The 18,532-nt window shown below is 55.1% G+C and overlaps 2 protein-coding genes across 6 annotated transcripts in view; one reads left to right on the top strand and one right to left on the bottom strand.

The window, feature by feature from the left end:
• MGLL (monoglyceride lipase) overlaps nt 1-4,181 on the top strand; it is a 102,305-nt gene extending 98,124 nt beyond the window's left edge. For both annotated transcript variants that reach the window (XM_014540303.1, XM_005866950.2), the window contains one exon: nt 1,155-4,181. In XM_014540303.1, coding sequence (XP_014395789.1) covers nt 1,155-1,280 — 126 coding nt within the window. In that variant the 3' untranslated portion in view covers nt 1,281-4,181. The remainder of the gene's footprint in view (nt 1-1,154) is intronic.
• Nucleotides 4,182-10,389: 6,208 nt separating this feature from the next.
• Nucleotides 10,390-18,526, bottom strand: ABTB1 (ankyrin repeat and BTB (POZ) domain containing 1). Of its 4 annotated transcripts, XM_014540300.1 has the most exons (11): nt 17,508-18,526; nt 17,360-17,415; nt 16,113-16,257; nt 15,757-15,916; nt 15,618-15,663; nt 15,122-15,238; nt 14,919-15,037; nt 14,518-14,616; nt 14,246-14,413; nt 12,333-12,533; nt 10,390-12,248 (listed from the first exon to the last, which is right to left on the bottom strand). In XM_014540300.1, the coding sequence occupies exons 4-11, from the start codon at nt 15,808-15,810 to the stop codon at nt 12,042-12,044; spliced, it is 1,011 nt and encodes a 336-aa protein (XP_014395786.1). In that variant the 5' UTR covers nt 15,811-15,916; nt 16,113-16,257; nt 17,360-17,415; nt 17,508-18,526; the 3' UTR covers nt 10,390-12,041. The 4 variants fall into 4 exon arrangements, with proteins under 4 accessions (XP_014395786.1, XP_014395785.1, XP_014395788.1 ...); XM_014540299.1 differs by lacking the exons at nt 14,919-15,037; nt 17,360-17,415 and having other exon boundaries at nt 15,618-15,916; XM_014540302.1 differs by lacking the exons at nt 14,246-14,413; nt 14,518-14,616; nt 14,919-15,037; nt 17,360-17,415 and having other exon boundaries at nt 15,618-15,916.
• Nucleotides 18,527-18,532: the final 6 nt, after the last annotated feature.

Below are 18,532 nucleotides of genomic sequence, written 5' to 3'. Positions count from 1 at the left end.
AGACAGGCAAAGTCTCAACCTTCTCACACAGTCTGTCCTAGTGGATGGGCAACAAACAAACAACCAGACAGGATGACGGTGATGAAGAGGGTCAGGGTCCTGAAGGAAATCAAGCAGAGAGTGGGACAGAGAAACTAGAGAAGAGGTAAAGCACCCACCCAGATGGGCCGGCAGGCCTAGGAGCTGACAGTGACCAGAGCGATGGTGGAGCATTCCAGAACAAGGGAGGGGCAACTGCAAAGACCCAAGTTGCAAAAATATTGGTGTACGCAAGCACTCAGGAGACCAGTGTGGTGGAGTGTGCCGAGCAGGGTGAGGGGGACCTGGCAGCAGAGGAGGGGTCCCAACTCTTAGTGCGATGAAGCCAACAGCGTGTTCTGAGCTGGACAGCAACAGGCTTTTGCTACGGTTCTCAAAGCATCCCTCAGCTGCCCTGCGGAGGCAAGAGTGGAGGTAGAGGCACTGGGTGGGCAGATGGTGGTGTCACCCAGGCCAAGAGGATGAGCTTAGCCTGAGGCGGTGGTAGTGAAGGCAGGGGACAGCCTGGCAGGACCTGGAGAGAGAGTGACTGTAGTGATCAAGTGACTCAGTGACCCCTACCCTGAGATGGGTGATACAGGGAGTTCCATTTTGAGATGCCTATTGAAGAGGCTATTATGAATTTGGGAAAAGAATTGAAAGAAACTACAAGAGGAAAGTATTTCTAGAAGGTTAACAGCTTCCGAATGATGCTAAGAAGACACTATGAGAGCAAGTGTTCCCTGGCTACAACAACTAACGGTCATTGTAGCCCATGCCAATTACAGTTGGTGTGGGTTGGTGGGAGTGAACGTAGACTGGGACCAGCTGATGTCCAGGCGGAAGGCGAGTAAGTGAAGACAAGGAATGGAAACCAGGGTTTTGAGATAGAGGCACAGACCAGGTCACAGCTGGAGAGAGAAGCGGGTAAAGGAAAGGCGTGTGTTGGTTTAAGAAAGGAAGTGCTAGATCATGTTGGCACATTTTAATTCATCTGATCAAAAGGTACTGGCACCATAAGGATGGAGTCCTGGGGGCGTGGGGAGTGTCTGGGGGACTCTGGCTGCCACCTGTGGCCTCCCTCCCTGCACCTGTAGCTTCCTGTAGCCCTGACTTCCTGTCTCTCCTAATTGCAGATTTACGAAGGTGCCTACCACGTTCTCCACAAAGAGCTTCCTGAAGTAACCAACTCCGTCTTCCATGAAATAAAGATGTGGGTCTCTCAAAGGACAGCGGCGGCGAGAACAGGGTCCCCACCCTGAGCGCACGTCCAGGCCCCCGGCCCACAGCTGGGGAAGTGGGCAGAGGAAGGGCAGAAGCTGACCTCTCAGATGTGACTTAAAAAAAAATTACGAATTGGAGGAATCCCTAGCATAATTCACTAAAGAAAAAAGGCACTCTTGTCCTACGTTAGGTTGTCCTGTCCCTGGATCTACCTGAAGGGGTAGACACTTTATGCAAAAACAGAGAAGGGTCGTGAAGGCAGTTTTCCAGAGACGGAATGTGCTGGAATATCCTTAAAACACAGCACAGCCTCTGCCCTGCCTCTCCTAGCTCCCGCAGGGTTCCCAGGAATTCCTGGTGTTCCGGGACACCTGACTGCAATAATTGGAGGAGTCCCTCTCCTGCTCACCCCTCCAGCCACCTCCCACCCCCACCCCCACGGCCTCAGGCTGGCCTCTCTCTGGCCATGGTGGTCGGCCCCAGCTTCCCGGGCAGGGCAGACTCACATGCCCCCTGAGGCCCAGAAAATGCCTCATGCTTCCTCAGAATGCGTCGCCCCCCATGACCCCTGTCAGCTCCTGGTCAGCAGGAGCTGGGCGTTGGGGTGGCATGAAACATGGCTGGAGACCCTGCTCTCCTTCCTTCCCTTCAGGGAGCCTGAGGCTGCCCACCGAGAGCTGGGTGTTCAGGGGCTGCCTTTCCTTCCATGACTTGTTGTACTTGACACTGAGATGATTGTATTGAAGAGGAAAGTATCTTCTAAAGCAGAGACGATGTGGTAGACGGGTGGTGGGACCAAGGGGGCTCGTGCCTCTGCACAGGAGTGGGGACAAGCTAGCCTGGGGACCCTGTGCTAAAGGCGTCCAGGCACAACCCCGGAGGCAGGCCCCGAGCGCCCGCAGTGGCAGTGGCAGTGGCAGGCTTGTCCCTGGCCCCCACTGCTTGGGCTCACAGCAGCCCCGGAAGCTCAGTGCTGGCAGCACAGCTACCTCTGGTGGCAGGAGAAGGGAGTCCCAACTCGGTGGCCCTGCAGCAGGTGGGCGGTGGGCAGGCGAGGCTGCCTAATAGGGCCAACCTTTCCCAGCCGAGGCCCGCACCTGACCGGCCTTTCTCAGGTGCCAACCCCGCCCGCAGCCCTCACTTAGTGCCAGCAATAAAGGGGATCACTGCCCACTGCAGGAATACCTTCCCTCTCAGTCAGCCTGGCCGTGACCTCAGGAGGCCCCTTAATGTAACGATGACTGTGTGGGGGCCGGGGCACTGGAGGGCAGTTGCTGGGAGTTGAACCCCATGGAAGGTGCAGGCAGGAGCCCTAGGCTGCAGAGGCGCAGATTCCCTACCAGGGCCTCTGACTCTGGGAGTTGGGTCTCCCACCCTCTTCCTCTAGCAGCAGAACTGCCCCTCGCCCACACCCTATTCTAGGGCTTTCTCCAGACCTCCAAGAGGGGAGCCCCTCTGCCCTCCCTCCAGGGACCTGCCCACACCATGGCGAGGCTAGAATTGGTCCCCTTCCAGTGGGCAGCCCGGTCATGCTTGCTTGCCCGGGCCCAGGTTTGTGTTCTCCTGCCCCTGCCCCTCGGGAGAGGTGAAGTGCCCAGGCCCCCACCCCCTGGGGGCAGAGCCCAGGGCCCCACAGAGAGGGGCTCCCCTTGCCCCGTCAGGTTTCTCTGGATTCCCTTTGGGGGGGGATGTAAGAAATGCACTGAGAGAGAAAGTCGGTGCCCGTTGAATTGGGCAGCTGTGTGAATGTCTGTGCTCCGCAGCTAAGGAAAAGCAGAAACTACATTGCAAACTACCAAACGCACAAGACCCCCTGAGCCCAGACCTGGAATTCTCACCTGAGCTGTGATAGCTCAGGTCACAGAGTCCCCATACCTCCCACTCTGGTCCCAGCTGACCACCCTGCCTTTGCCCTTTCGCCCCTGCCCCACCTCTCCTGAAAGCAGTGACTGCAATACCATCTCCCAAATTAAATATTAAGCATGAATTTATTTATATGAAAGTTTTTACAGAGACAGATTCAATCGCATTTACATATCTGGTTAAAGGATCAGCTATATTAAAAAAGAAAACAATTATTTGAACTGGGACTGAGTCCAAATCAAGGAGGGGGGTTGGTACCATGCCAGGCCCACCTGCTGAGTGAGCGGACACCTGCTGTGTCTGGAGCATCATCTGAAGTGCCCCAGGCGAGTCTCCAGTTGAGTTCGTTCTCAGTGTTGACGGCTGCGAGCTGACACCTAAAGCTTCAGAGTCGTGCCATGGCTGTGGCGCAGAGGGGCTGGGTTTGGAAGGGAAGCTAGGTCTCCCACACAGCCTGGCCTTGAAAAGGTGAGAGGAGGGCAAAGGCGGCCAGGGAGGAGACCCCAGCGATGCAGCTGATCCAAACCCACCTGGAGGGATGGACACATCAGGATACTAATCCCGAGCACTGACGTGGACACAGCGCCTCTCCCTGCCACCCAGAGGTCATGGTGGTCCATACAGAAATGGGTTTCAGACCCGAAAATATTTCTAGGCAAAAATGTCACTTGCAGCCAGTGCGGGCTCCCAACCCCAAAGGGCCCCATTCCTCTGCAGGGATCGGGGTGTGTGGATGGGCAGCCTCCCTTCCACCCACTGGCAACCCCAGCTTCCCCCTCAGCTTCTGGGGGCACTGGGGCTCACAGCAAGAGCACAAAAGGGTGCTCTGAACACCCACCTGGCTCTGCTCAGCACCCTGTAGCAAGGCTCTGAGCTACCTTTTCTTTCTCTCGCCGTTGCTAAGAAAAACCCATTAGGATCACAATGATTTTCTAAGCAATTCACCTGTTTGCTATTGTCACTGCAGCTCAACACCCCCTATGTGTATGCTGTTAGTGGGGACACATGTATCAGTTTAAAACTATTAAAGGAACCAATATGCCACAGCTAATCATAATAAACCGATGTTTTCTGAATGGTGTTTTCTGTCTGTCTGCCTGATCCAAGACTACAACAGTCCCTACAGAGAGCGCAGTGCTGAGAGCCTGGGCTGAGCCCGTCCTCTGATGCAAACCTACGTATGTGGGCCTGATTTTCTGTCCTCCACACTTGGGGACGTTTGCCCTGAAGCAGAGTGAGCATGTGTTCTGTTACGTGGCAGACTCGGCCACCTGCATACAGAGGAGCTGGGCCACCAGCTCTGGACTACACTTCCTCCGCAGCGCCACCCGGATGCCTCACACCCCAGAAACAAGCTCTGATCTTAGCCACGCCGGCTCCGCCCAGGCCTCATTCATCTCAGCACAGGGTACCCCAGCTCTACTGCTGCTCAGCCAAAGCTCCGAAGAGCATCCTCCACTCCTCTCGGTCCCACACTTGCACCTGACCCAGCAGTAAATCTTGTCACTTCTGCCTCCGTTTCCCTCTGGCCCCACAGCTGACCACCCTGCCTTTGCCCTTTCTCCCATGTCCACTGTCCCCAACATGACACCTTGCTCCCTGCTGGCCGCCACCTCCATGAAGCCTTTCACGACCACCCTACGGTCTCCCCATCACTCCAGGTCCTGCCCTGCCCTGCCTTCTCCTCCTCTGATTGGCACCTGTTCTGCTTGTCTACTCAGTAGCTCTCTGTCCTCACCACCCGAACAAGCTGCAGGAGGCTGTGTCCTTGCGTTAGATCTCCATCTGATTTCCGGGGGACCCTGATGAGATGCCTGTCCAGGGAGGGAGGGACGGTGAGAGGGATGCAGGCCCTTCTGGAACAGCACTGAGCCTGGCACTGAGGGTCGATTTCACGTATGTGCAACCTGTGCGGTCCGTCCCTGCGGCCCACACTTAGAAGGGCCCCGTGTCTTGTTTATTGCTCTGCTGTTGCTGTCTTGAAATTCTCAGTCATTTCTGGACAAGGGCCCCACATATTTCTTCCCTACTGAGCTCCACACACATGAAGCAGGTCCTGTGGGTGTGGCTGGAGCTGGCCCTGCCCTCTGTGCAGAGGTCCCTCCAACAGGCAAACCTGAAGGACAGAGGCCGCTCCCCCCAGGCGCTCCCTTTCTGTTCACCCCTGACCAAATTCTGCTCTGAGCCAGAGTCAAACCTGGCCTTTCCTGCCTCGGGTGAGTATTCGGGACTACAGGAGCTCCCCACCGAGCACTCGTGATGTGCCTGCCAGACACCGTGCCTGGCCCTGGGGCTGCCCCACAGAATGAAGACAGGGTGACGCAAACCTGCTGTGGAGAGCGGCCACAGTGTTTGGACAGGTTCAAGCCTCAGACTAATGAGAGGGCACAGTCCTCTCCTGACAAAGTCCCAGCTTGGAGGGCAAAGCCCGCCCAGCACAATTATAGCCAAAGGCTATAGCTGTAAGCGTGACCTTAGGGTCCGAACCTGTGGTCCCACGTGGCTGAGTGATGTGGGCTTGATAGAGTTCAGGTGCATGTAATTGAGTAGATTCGAAACCCATGAGAACGTTGTATCCACGCCCTTACTTTGCCTCGTGGAATCTGACTATACAATAAAGACACGGCTTTCAGGCTGTGGTGCTGTCTCTTCATCAGAGAGCAGCGTCCCACTCAGCCTCAGCTTTATTCTCTTGTCTATCTTTTCTAAATCCTTCACCGCCCCCTCTCAGGCTTACTCATGGCCGTGCCGGCTCGGCACAACCTGCCACTGCAGCACTGAGGAGCGGAGGGTCAAGAAATGAGACAGGGCACGTAGGGGCCCGGCCCGGCAGGCCAGTGTTCCCTCTGGGAAGGCCCTGTGGGAGAGCAAGGAGATAAGTGGGTGTGGGAGCTCATGGGGGCTCAAGGGAAGACTTGGTGGTAGAAATTGGTCCCAGACCTGGGACTTTCAGGATGGCTGGGGGAAACCTAGGGCCCCCTCCCCAGCACCCAAACAAGGACAGTGTGGTGAAGGGAACCCATGGGGTAGGTGCAGCGCTGGGCCAGCCACAGGGGGGCCGACAGCTGTGGCTGGAGGGGGTGTCACTGGAGCAGCACTACTCAGCCTGTGGTTTCAGGTAGAGAACACAACCAGACCAGGATGGAGGCTCGCGGGAGGAGGCAGCAGGAGTCTCTCTCCTCCCCCTTTCGCTCTCCTGAACCTGCAGTCTGGAGCAGGCAGCTTCCAGCCCGCAGTCCAGAATGGCTGCTCCAGCTCCTGCCCCCACATCCTGGTTCCAGCCAACCAGAGGGGAAGGGGGAAAGGGGCAGGCCTGTGCCTTTCAAGGAACAAAGCAGAGCTCACATCTAGTACTTCAGTTCCCATCTAGAACTGGGGCAAGGAAGGCTGGGAAATAAGCCAAGTGCCCCCGAAAAAGGGCTCAGAATCAGGGAGAGCCAGCAGGCTGTGCCCAGGAACGAAGAGTGAACACCAAGGTTTTCAAGGAGGGGACCCAGGCTCAGAATCTGCCTGGAAGATGCCAACTGGGCCATGAGAATGGGTTGCTGGTGAGGCAGGGGCCTGTGGCAGTGGGGACAGAAGGGGATACTGAGGAAGCAGCTCTTAAAGAGGTAAAACCAACAAGGTTTGGTGACCAAGTTTGAGGGTCTGTGAGGCCCAAAAGGTTGGCAACCACTGCTCTAAAGCACGCCCTAATGCCTTCCTTTCTCCCTTATGTGTGTTATCTCTTAAACTCTAAGGGTCCCCATGAGACTTGTAACCAGGGGAGCATTGGGCAGTGGCAGCTCGTCCTGGGCTTACCCCCTGAACCTGTCTCCAAGGCCCCCTTTTTCTCTGACTTTCCAATGAGCTAACCATAGCCCCACCTTGGCTCACTTTTCACTGCGACTTTTCACAATGAGCCAAAGCTCAGTTCTCTCCTATAACATTTCCAGAGACCCAAAGCAGCCCCGCCTAGGCTCTCTCCTGTTGCTTCTGCTGTCCTATGCCCCTGGGCTTACCCCCTGAACCTGTCTCCAAGGCCCCCTTTTTCTCTGACTTTCCAATGAGCTAACCATAGCCCCACCTTGGCTCACTTTTCACTGCGACTTTTCACAATGAGCCAAAGCTCATTTCTCTCCTATAACATTTCCAGAGACCCAAAGCAGCCCCGCCTAGGCTCTCTCCTGTTGCTTCTGCTGTCCTACACCCTTTCTTTGTCTCCCTGTCCCCAGCTTTAACAAATGCACTCTCAAAATCGCCTGGATTTGCATTGGGAAATCTTTCCTGCACTTAGTCAAGAACTCACAAGCTATAGGCCGGCCGGAGGCAGACCTGCTCAAGGCCCAGGTCCTGTCCAGAAACAATGTCCCCATTTAATTTTCACACCAGCTTTGCGTGGTTGGTGCTGTTGTTCCTGTTTAGACTAAGTAAACTGAGGCTCTCAGGGATTCAGTGATTTGCTCAAAGCCATACACTGAGTCCCAGCCCAAGTCTCCAGACTTAGGCACCCTGCTGCCTCCCAGAGGAGGAGGGTGGGTGGCAAAGCCCCAGGTGTAGTGCCACTGTGCCACTCTTTGTATCTTTCCTTTAAAAAAATATTTATTGCTGAAAGTATTACCTATGTCCTTTCCCCCCATTGACCTCTTCTAGCCCCACCCCAGGCCTTCACCACCCTATTGTCTGTGTCCCTGGGTTATGTATCTTAAACCTTCTTCAGGCAGTAACTCCCTAAGGCTTGTGGGCCCCAGGGCCTCTTCCTTCAGAAGTACCTGACTCTGAGTCCTCTGGTACAGTTTTCCCCAAAGTGAAAAAATGTTATACCTTCAAATGTCTGCTCCAGGGACTTAGGCTGCCCTAAGTCCTGGCAAGAACACTCCTGACTTTGCGATACCAGTGGCCAGGTGGCAACCTCACCCTGCCTTGGGTTTCTCAGTCTGCTGCAGTGGGAGGGGGCATTGAAGGCTATGTAGTTTTCCAGGCAGAGGAAAGAAGATATGATGCAAATTTTTCATTCTTTGTTTTTTCCTTCAGGTGGAGAGGATATTAGAGAATGGGTGAAAAAAAATACTTTATTTTTTCATTGTAGACTTACCTCCTGTAACAACTATTTGGGTCAGGGCCAAAGGGGTTGTGGGGCACACCCAAGGTGGATTGAATGAGCCCACGTTTCCCTTGGGGAAACAGAAGCTGCACTGACATCTTTGCAGCCACATCTATTCCATAATTTCCTTCCGTGATTACAACTCAGAGGCTATTTGCTTGTTTCCTGTTTATTTGTAACTAGAGGCCAATGCACGAAATTCGTGCAAGAGTAGGCCTTCCTTCCCCAGGCTGCTGGCACCGGCACCGGCTTCCCTCTGGCACCTGGGACCCGGGCTTCCCTCGCAGCCCCGGCTTTGTCCGGAAGGTCGTCTGGAAGGATGTCCAGAATGATGTCAGGTCTAAGTAGCATATTATGCTTTTATTATTATAGATACCATAATGGGCACCTTTGCACTCACCTAGACACAAAATGTAATGGGGCACCAAAAATCTTAGTAATCAAGATAATACTGTAATTTTTAAAATCAAAATTAATGCAAAAGAATGATAAACCAAATAATATTTGAAATAGTTAGGATCTGGCTTTTCTTTCTGCATCCAATTTTAGTATGACTCAGCACAGCACTGCTACTGATCTTGTCTCCGCCCTGCCCCACCATCACTCCTTTTCTCTTCTCAGGGGCATAAACAAACCATCCCCCTACATTACACTATGTGTATAAGCAGTGTTTCTTTTCCATTGTTGCTTATTTTGTCAGTGTTTGTTGATCTATTTTTCCTGCAGTGAAAAGTATGTGGATACCTTGAATTAGGACAGAATACATATATTACCCAATTAAATTTATGAAAATTTATATTTTTTCATTCAGCCGTTTTGCACTTATCAGGAATTAATTAAAATGAAGTGAGGGATAGGTGTGTTTTCCATTCTTAACGTAGTACAGCTACACACTACATATTCTGAAAGTATGGAAAACTACACACAAGTGCCCTGGTAGGTGTGGCTCAGTTGGTTGGTGTCATCCATGCACCGAAAGGTTGCTGGTTTGATTCCCCATCAGGGCACATGCCTGGGTTGTGGGCTCGATCCCGGTTAGGGGGTGTGCAAGAGGCAGCTGATGGATGTTTCTCTCTCCCTCTCCCTTCTTCTCTCTCTAAATGTCAATAAAAACATTTTTAAAAAGAAAGAAAACTACACACAAGTCAGATGAACCCCCAACTCCCACTCAGCACTCCTCCTCCATTCCTTTTTGGGACATCATGTCCTGTGTTTAGAAGCTGGGGTTGTGGGGCACACCCAAGTAAACTTTCAAATATGCAAGTCAGTGCCCCTCCCCCCCTTCACTTCCTACTCACACCTCCTCTCTAGGCTCAGCACTTACAACCAGTGCTGCACTGAGCCCTTCCCAAGTAGTAACTCAACACCCCAAGCGAGGAATTACTATGAAAATGACTTCCCATTTATAGAGAGGCACACAGGCACGGCACGGGACCAGGCAGTGAGAGAGTCAGGGTGGGAACTCCTGGCCTCTGGCCATGCTGACCCCTCGTCTCACGTCAGGCTCCTTCAGGCTCCCAGGACCTTGCATAAACCCTGCCCTCCACCAGCAGGACCACCCCTGTCAGCTTGGCGAGCTCCCCCTCCTCACCACTCCTCCCAGCCTACCTGCTAACTTGTTCAACTGATCGCTCATCCTGTCATTCAGCCCTTACAGCTTCCCCTACTGGACCAACACAGATGAAATGCACTGGAGAGGGAAAGGAAAAGATTCCCCCAAGTTCTGGAAAACAACAAGAGTAACAGGTGTGAAGTGACATGAAACAACTGCAGGGAGGGCCACCATGCCCAGCATCCAGCCGGTGGAAGAACAGTGAGCTTCTGACTCTTCCCCGGGCTCCGGGCACCACTCGGATTTCAGCCTTGGGGTGCAGCTCTGTTGCCGATGGACGATGGACGTGGGTCCTTGCGGTGTTGAGAAAAAAATCATTTTGGGAGACCCACAAGGGAGGATGAGGTCTGGTGGTAAGATTCATTTGGGTGGAAGTAGAAGGCAGTTCCCCATGTCCCATCGCTGTCCCTCCTGCCATGGGACATCAGGGCCAGAAATAGACCCAGCGTCCAGAGACCCTGGGCCACGTTAAAGCTGAGTCCAGTCCACAGTTTCTCACCACCCGGCTGGCTTGGTTCGGGTTCCTGGCTGCAATCCTAGCTGTGCTGCTGTATCCAGGCTCGGCCTGGAGCCTGTGTTTAGAGAATGGCCATGGGACTGCTAAGGCCACATGGCTATGGAGTGAGAACAAGTGAAGGAAAGGGTGAGCGTGTGCCATTGAGAGGGAGGGAGGGAGAGAGGGACTGGCTTTGTTTCCTGGGATTAGATTACCTGGGTTTGGGAAGGACCCGTGTATTCAAAGTAACCAATCAACTTCCAAGCTTCCGGAGCTTCTGATGGGACCACCCCAACCAATCCATTCTTCCCCCAGGCTTGAATGACAGTCCTCTGTGGTCATTTGGCTTCTATGCGCATGCCTCATAGAAGCACCTCCCTGAGCCAATTTACTCCTACTCCACACTGTGTACCTCCCCCTTCATTGTTCTGTCCCTTGCCCCAGTGATTGGCAGGAAAGGACCAGTGGTTCCCTGGGAGTGTGTGAAGCTGTAACTTCCTGGTGAAACAATAATGTCTGACTCCCTTTGCTTTCTTCCTTTAATATCTAGCTACCTACACAACACCTGGGCCTCAGGGACCAGATAGGGGCTATGTAGGGGTCTGAAAGCCTGAAGGGCATCCTGAGAAAGCCACCTCTGGCCTCCCTAATAACGTCCAGGAGGAGGCTGGCCTGGGGCTGAGGGGAAGTGGAGGTACAGTCCCCCTCTTGGAACGAGGCCCAACACAGCCAGTGGCCAGTGGGGTGGGGAGTGGGAGAGTCAGAGGGCTTCCTCCCCCTTTCACTTCTCTGCACCCACTTCTCCCGGCCCTGCATCCTGGGATTGCAGAGCCAGCTGCTGCCAGGCCTCTCCTCGGTCCTGCCTGTGGCCCAGCCTGTCCCGGTGCCTGGGATCATGGGCAGGGATGATCAGACACTTCAGCCACATGAACAGCCTTCCTTACAGAGTAAGTGCTCAGTGAATGAGTGCTAGAAATGCTATGGCTCAGAAGCCAATCCTTACTTGGCCTGAGGGGGAAGCAGCCTGTGTCCTCAGTCAGCCCTATCCCACTCAACATCCTCCAGGGCCCCCAGGCCAGGCAGTTGGTCAGTGTGACTTCACCAAGAGGAGCCCAGGGGGAAAGCTGTGCCCTGGGGGGAGTCCTGCTCCGGGGCAGGGGTGTGATGAGGAGCTCAGCTGGTAGATTTCAGGGCCCCCACAAACAGGGGTTGCCTACTCAAGACCCAAAGACCCAGGGCAACCCATAATCCCTGAGTAGCCCCTGCTGGGCACCTAAACCTCTCCATGAGGGTCCCCAACTCCAGAAACTGCCCCTACACCCCATCTCACCATCTTCCCGGGGCTCAGGTTCCCAGTGAATTCAAGCTTTATTGCCACACAGACTCTGCTGCTCCCTCCTGGCCATCTCTGTGCCTGTGAGAAGGTGGCTTGGTTTTAGGAAGCAAGCAGCCAGGGAGAGCCAGAGTGGAGGGGAGGGGGACCTGGGGAAGGAGGCTAAGAGATCCCACCCCAGGTTTCCCTGAGTGGTGCCCAGCCCAGGGCTGAGGGGGCTGGTTTGTGCACGGGGGAGGAAGCTCATCCTAGGGAACCCTCCCTGGGGCCTCCAAGCACACCAGGGTAGGGAGCCTCAATGAGTCTCTTCCACACACCACGATGCCCTGGAGGGTGCAAGGAGCACACAGTGGAGCACATGGTCGACCAAACCACATGCGTAGTCCACAGGGAGCCCGTGGCCCAGTGTCAGTCAGCAGTCCAGGCCAATGGACACCAGCAGGTCCTCAAGTGCATGTAGCCGCCGCTCCATCTCCTTAATGTTGCTGTAGGTCTGCACCACGCTGGTGATGTGGAAGCGGATGTCATCTACCAGAGGGATGGAGTCCTGCTCCTGCCGGCCTCTCACAGCCGCCGCCTCCTCCCTCACGGCCTCCGAGAAGTCCTCCTGCTCCACCAGCTGTGAACAGGCACACTCAGGGCACACCGCTGCTTGCCACCCACCACAGCCTGCCCCCACCCACTGAAGCTCCCACCGGCCCACCTTCTCGATAACCTTGGCCATGTACTCAGTGCACTGGTCCTCGAGGCGTGCCAGGCGGAACAGCTTGGCCACACGCCACAGGCCCACCACACTGTCCTCATCCAGCAGCTGGGCCAGACTGCGGCCACACAGTCGTTTCAGGCCCGGCAACAGGTACATGTCGGCCATGCTCAGCACATCATAAGCCACCTCCGGGGGCACCTGCAGTGAAAAAAGGGATGAGGGAGGGTGCACCCTAAGGTCAGCAAGGCCTCTCAGGGGCTGGCAGCAAGGCTGGGACCTGCTGGCCAGAAGGTGGCTTTGGGCAGAGCAGGAGCTTCCTCCCCTTGCCAGGTACCTGACCCAGACCCCTGCAGGCATCCATGGGACCAGAAGGGACAGAGTCTGGGGTTCCCATGGCTCAGGCAGGGCAGAGCCTGGGCTCTGAATCACACAGACCTGAGCTTGGAAATTCTAGCTGTGGGACCTTGGGCCAATCACGTCACCTCTGTGCTTGAGATCCTCTGTGAGATGCAGACACAATCATGTCTGCCTTAAAAGGCTGCCAGAAAAGTGACAGAAGTTGCTTCTGTAAAAACTGAGGCAAGGACCCTACTAAAAAGGTGGGGGAGTAACTATTTACCAGCTCCTTCCCACCATAGAGGCTGTGGGATTTAGGGCACAGCCATAGCTGTACCCTGTGCTGGGAGAGACCATGTGCTCCACCCAGACTGTGGATGGCCACAGGGAGCAGGCTGGAAACGGAGCAAACAGGACCTCTGCTAAGCCCCTCACAGGCCATGTGCATGGTGCTTACTTGTGCCAGGCACTGTACTTGCAACATACACATTCATTTGCACAAGACCTTAGGAGCTAATAACTATCAGTATCACCCTTTTCTAGAGGGGGAAACTGAGGCACAAAACAGTTGAGTAACTAGCCCAAGATCACCCAGCTCTGGGGTAGAGGTGAGGCTAACCCAGAGTAAAACCAGGTTTGGAGCCCAAGTCCTTGCTCTGAGTCATTAAGAAGTTGCCCTCTGGGTGGCAAAGCTCTTTCTAGGGTCAGGATGGGCCAAGGTGGATGCTAGGTGGCAGGGTCCAGAGAGCTGAACTATACCGCAGGAGAAATGAAATAAAGAGGTAGGAGGGGTTCTCTAAAGGGCTAGGTGGTAAATACTGTGCCACAGGGTCTCTGTTACAACTGCTCGGCTTTGCCATTGTGCAAAACCACCAGACAGTAGAGAAATGAATGGGTACGGCTGTGTCCCAGTAAAAATGTATTAATGAAATGGGCTGTACGTGGCCTGCAGCCCAAGATGGACTGGCCTGCCAGAGGGTACTCACCTCCACCTGAAGGAGGAAGAAGCTTCTCTCTTCTGAAAGCTACCATATTTGGGGGCTTCTTTATTACAGTAACCTTTGCGTGTGCGCGCACACACCCTGCCAGAGAATACCCTGGCAGAGGATACTCTGGCACTATCTGTAGCTGCCCATGTCACCCTATGTTAGGGGCGGCCTTGGGGCAGGTGAAGACACAGGGAGGCAGAGAACCTTAGGGGTCTGCAGCAAACTAAAGGCAGGGGCTCAGGGCTTCCCACTGTTGTGGGAACCCAGCGTCACTGTCCTCTGGCTGAAGAAGTTGGGGGCCCTAGGTGGCTGACACTATGTCCCCAAGTGTCAAGTGCTCATGACATAGGTCTCGTCACTCATTCCTGTCGTGGATCTAATGAGGACCCCTCTGCCTGAAAGAAAAATCTAAGTGGGCCCCACACTCGCTCTCCGGCCTCATGGGAAACCTGTCCCTCAGAGCCAGTGAGGACCTGGGCAGACCCTTGAAGCCCCACAGTGACATGGGCTGTGTACCTGTCCTGACCATTGTGCCCCCCACCCCTTGCCCCTGGCACAGTGCACACAGCCCACCCCAGTCCGCACCTCAGTGTGGTTGGTGTATATGTAGTAGAGCACATGGGTGAAGACGTGGGGCGAGAGGCCATGCAGGGTGATGGCTGGGAGGCCACCAGAGGCCTCTAGCCCTTCATTCTCTCGGAAGTGGTCATCCAGCAGGGCCCGGAAGTAGTCGCTGCGGCCACAGAAGAAGGCCTGGGGGAGGCTGGGCTTAGGAAAGGCCAGGGCCTGGGCTGTGCCCACAGAAGCTGGCCTAGGGCTTAAGACAGGGGTTTAGGGAGCTGTGGGGTGGACAGCACCTTGTGGCAGAGGAAGCTGCAACCCTCCACTTGGAAGCAAACATCAGGACAGCTGTTGAAGCCATCAGGGAAAGGGAAAGGCAACTCCCCAAGATCACCCTGGGGGATGGGAGAGGAGACACCATTAGATAATGTAGGTGAGAGAAGGCAGAGTGGCTGGCCTCAGCCAAGAGCCCACTCTAGCTTGATCCTGGAGGGGTGAAGGGGGGTGAACTGCAACCTCATTTGCAGATTTAAATACAAGACAAACAACAAAAGTAAACAACTAGGCTCAGAAAAGGGAAGTGAATGGCTCAAGGCCACAGAAGGAACTGAACCCAAATGTGGGGCTTGCCTACCACAGCTGTCCCCAGGTAAGTCACCTGCCCACCAGGCCCAGTCCCAGGCCCCTGTGTGCTTACTCGGAGCTCAGGGGGCAGGGCACAGTCAGCCAATAAGGCCAGGTCCTCCCGGAGCCGGGGGTCCTCTGCGGGGGGCCTCATGCTCAGCACCTTCACATGAGTGCCTGGCTTGGACGCCACTGCAGAGATAGTGCAGCTTCAGGAAGCCAGGTTGGCCCTGCCAGTTCCTGCCCAAAGCCCTGGACCCCAAAGTCTGGACGTACCAAACTCAGACACTTCCTTGCACTTGGCCTCCAGGTCGTTGAGCAGATCCAATAGCTGGCACTGCTTGGCCAGACGCTCACAGTCACTGATGTGTTCCACACCGACATCCAGGCCACCTGGGTGCAGCGTGGGAGGCTCAGAGCCCGAGAGCGGCCGTTAGCAGTGCCCAGGCACATAGCGTTTCATAGGTGGTCCCTCTGCTGAGACTTCTGGGCCTACATGCTGCCTTAATTTCCCCTCAAGAGCCATTGTCTGAGTTCTACAGACCCCAGAACAGATAAAAGGGGGCTCAGTTTTGGGGTGAAATAAGCTCTTCCCTAGCAGAGCCCAGCTCATTGTCTCCCAACCCAACCCAGGAGGCAACTGGAACTGCCTTGCGATGCAGGGGACAAAGCACCAGGTGGTAGAAGGTCAGCCCAAGGCTACAGCTGGACCTGCTGCTGGACAGAAACGCAGCCCTCTCCCTGCCCGCCCGACCCAGGCCTGGGGTGTCACCTGTGTACAGGTACTGCAGCAGGGCCCCAAAGGCCACAGCGTTGATCTGCAGGCAGAGAGCCGGGAAGGAAGGTCAGAGCCTGGTCCAGCACAAGCCCCCCGCTGTCCCTCTGCTCTCCCACCCCAGAGAGGGATGCACCAGTGGATGTCTGAGGACCACGATGCTCTTGCCCTTCCACTTGGTATCCAGCATGTTGGCAAAGTAGCTGCTACGTGCACCCAGAATGCAGCGATGGGCCCGGAAGGGCTTCCCGTGCACCACAAAGAGCACATCACTGTGGATGCCTTGATCCAGAAGCCTGGGGGGGGGGTTTTTGGGGGGGGGGGGGGGGGGGTAGAGAACAGGTGGAAGAGGGCTCAGGAGAGTGCCTCTCCTCCGTCTCACCACTCCAGTCCCTCATATCATCTTGTAGGAAGGCTCTCAGCCCCCTGCAGGCCACACCCATCACAGACCCACTGGGCAAAGGCCATCAGATGCCCCACACTCCATCTCACCGCTGCAGGAATTCATCATAGTAGTCCCGCCTCCTGGAGGAGGGTGTCACTTGCTTATAATCAAGCAGGGCCCGGCGGATGGTATCACTTGCAGCCCCATAGAAGCAGCGTTCACCGTGGAAGGTGTTGGCCTCACAGCGGGCTCCTAAGGGCAGCAGAGCTCATCAGTTAACAGGGCCATGGGGTGGCATGCCGCAGCTGGGGAGGGGCCTGGGGAAATCCTAATCTTCATCCTCCTCCTCCACTTCTCCCTACATGTAGGGCCCATAGCCCTAGAGACTCCTTCCTAAATGACCCTGGGCCCACTCTGACCCCAGGGCTCAGGCACACAGGCAAAGTCCTGTACACTCACATACACATATTCACTCACACATACCACAAACTACACAAAACAGAATAGGCTCAGAGACTGGCCCTGTTCTATGCACTGGGGACACTACCATTAAAAGACAGGTTCCTGTTCTCACTGAAGTGAAGCTCCAGTGAGGCAGAAGGACAATAAACAGATTAACAAATGATATCAGGTGCTATGAAGAAAAACAAAGCAAGATGAAGGGTGACTGTGATGGCAGCTGCCAGAGAGGGAGGCCAAGGAAGGGCACTGTGGCGGTGACAATGTACAGAGACCTGAATCAAGTGAGACAGTTGGCCATGCAAAGATCTGGGAAAGGGCATTCTAAACAGGAGGACTAGCACGTGTAAAGGCCCTGAGGCAGAAGCAAGCTTGGAGCGCTGGAGCACCAAGGAGAAGACCGGTGTGGTTGGCACAGTGAGCACTTGGGAGAGCCAAAGAGGAGGCCAGAGAAGGAAGAGCAGGCCATGTAGCAGCTCCCAGGCAAAGCAAGGCATTCTAGTTCTATGCTAAATACAGTGGGAGCCATTAGAGGATTTTAATAAGCTCATCATATTTGTTGAGCTCCACTTGGCTACAACATAGAAAACAGACTGTAGGTGGGGCAGAAGGGGCAGCAATAAGACCAGTGATGAGGCTGGCACTGCATCCAGGGAGAGATGGTCCAGGGAGAGATGCTGTAGCTGGGTTGGGCAGGAGCAATGGAGATGGAAAGTGGACAGAGGAGAGAATAGGTTCTGAAAGTAGAGCTAACAGTACTTGCTAACTGGGTGTAGGGGTGAGGGAGAGGACTTAAGGGTGTTTGCAAATGTGTACACATGCTCTAGAGCTCTTGAACACACGTACACACACACACACACACCGGTGGATGGTATTCCTGTCCCCTTCCCCTCACCATTGGCCAGAAGGTAGAGTACCAGTTCTTCATGCCCACATAGACAGGCATAGTACCTGAGGGGGAGAAGGAAGGAGTACTGGGAGGCAGCTGTCAGGACTGAAGGGGCTGCCCCACCCACCCTGACCACCCATCCCCTAGCACTCACAAGGGGGTACTATCCCACTTGTCCCATACATTCACATCCACGTCTCGCTGCTCCAGCAGGTACCTGGGCAGGGAAAGGGGAGGTCAGAGCCTGGGTCAGGACAGGCTCATAGTCTGGGAGAGAAGACACCCGTGTAAGGGGAAGGAGGGAAGACATTCTTTTTGGCTGAAGGAAGTCTCCCCCAGGTGAGGGCAGGTGACAGGCAGACCAGAGCAGGAAAGACATTCCAAGCAAAAGGGCCAGTGAGGCAGGATGTAGAGGTGGGAACACAAAAGGCAGACCCTGAGCTGAAGAGGCTGAAACTGGCCTGCAGGCATTTGGGAGTGACCCCTGCTCTGCTTCCACAGGACCCTCTGGCAGCTTGGGTCCAAAGAGGAAGCTGCTTGCAGGCACTCTGGTGGCAGGGAAGCATGGAAAGAAATAGACAGATTCTAGAAGGCGGAAGTCAGGAGGCAGGTAGCTGATGGAATGTCCAGGTAAGGGGGTCATCATGGATGGTGGTGGAGCCATCACTGAGCAGGGCCGCCTTGGGGGACATCCAGGTTGCACGAAGGAGTGCTGAGTAGCATTTAGCGTTGGGAGTTACCAACTAACTCCTAGGGGGCACCGATGTGAGGGAGAGGTCAAGGGAAGCTGTGGGCGTAAGTAATGGGGAAGGAAGGGCCAAGGAAGACAGGTTCCCCACCCCCAATAGGGCACTGTCTCCCTTCACTAGAGCCACTGAGATGGCGATTTCAGCGCCATATTTGCTTTAGCTACATTTACGAATTTCTGAATCCCCGGTGACCAGAAGCCGATTCTGGTCCCTACATGTTCCCAACGCCAGGTCCAGAGGCATGAGAGGAACCACATCGAGAGTCCCAGGCCTGTCCCCAGTCTGCCCCCAGCACTCAGAGGGTGAACTTCCTCTCCGCCCACTTCTCCTCCCGGCCTTCCGTGGCGGTGTTCTCCAGCACCGCCTCGGGGACCCGCCCCCGCGCACCCCCGCTGGGGAGGCTGCCGTGGTCCCTCCCTGGCCTGTGAGG

Source organism: Myotis brandtii, unplaced genomic scaffold, assembly GCF_000412655.1.
Source record: "Myotis brandtii unplaced genomic scaffold, ASM41265v1 scaffold240, whole genome shotgun sequence".
Taxonomy (NCBI): Eukaryota; Metazoa; Chordata; class Mammalia; order Chiroptera; family Vespertilionidae; genus Myotis; species Myotis brandtii.
The sequence above is the reverse complement of the archived record's forward strand: the minus strand, read 5'-3'. Positions and strand labels throughout refer to the sequence as shown.

What these genes read in the sequence shown, in the direction of transcription:
- ABTB1 (XM_014540299.1), bottom strand. An exon ending in GCTGCAGTACCTGTACACAG is followed by an intron (nt 15,239 to 15,617) that starts GTGACACCCCAG and finishes CGCTGCACCCAG; the next exon opens with GTGGCCTGGATGTCGGTGTG. An exon ending in GCAGCTTCCTCTGCCACAAG is followed by an intron (nt 14,414 to 14,517) that starts GTGCTGTCCACC and finishes AGCCTCCCCCAG; the next exon opens with GCCTTCTTCTGTGGCCGCAG.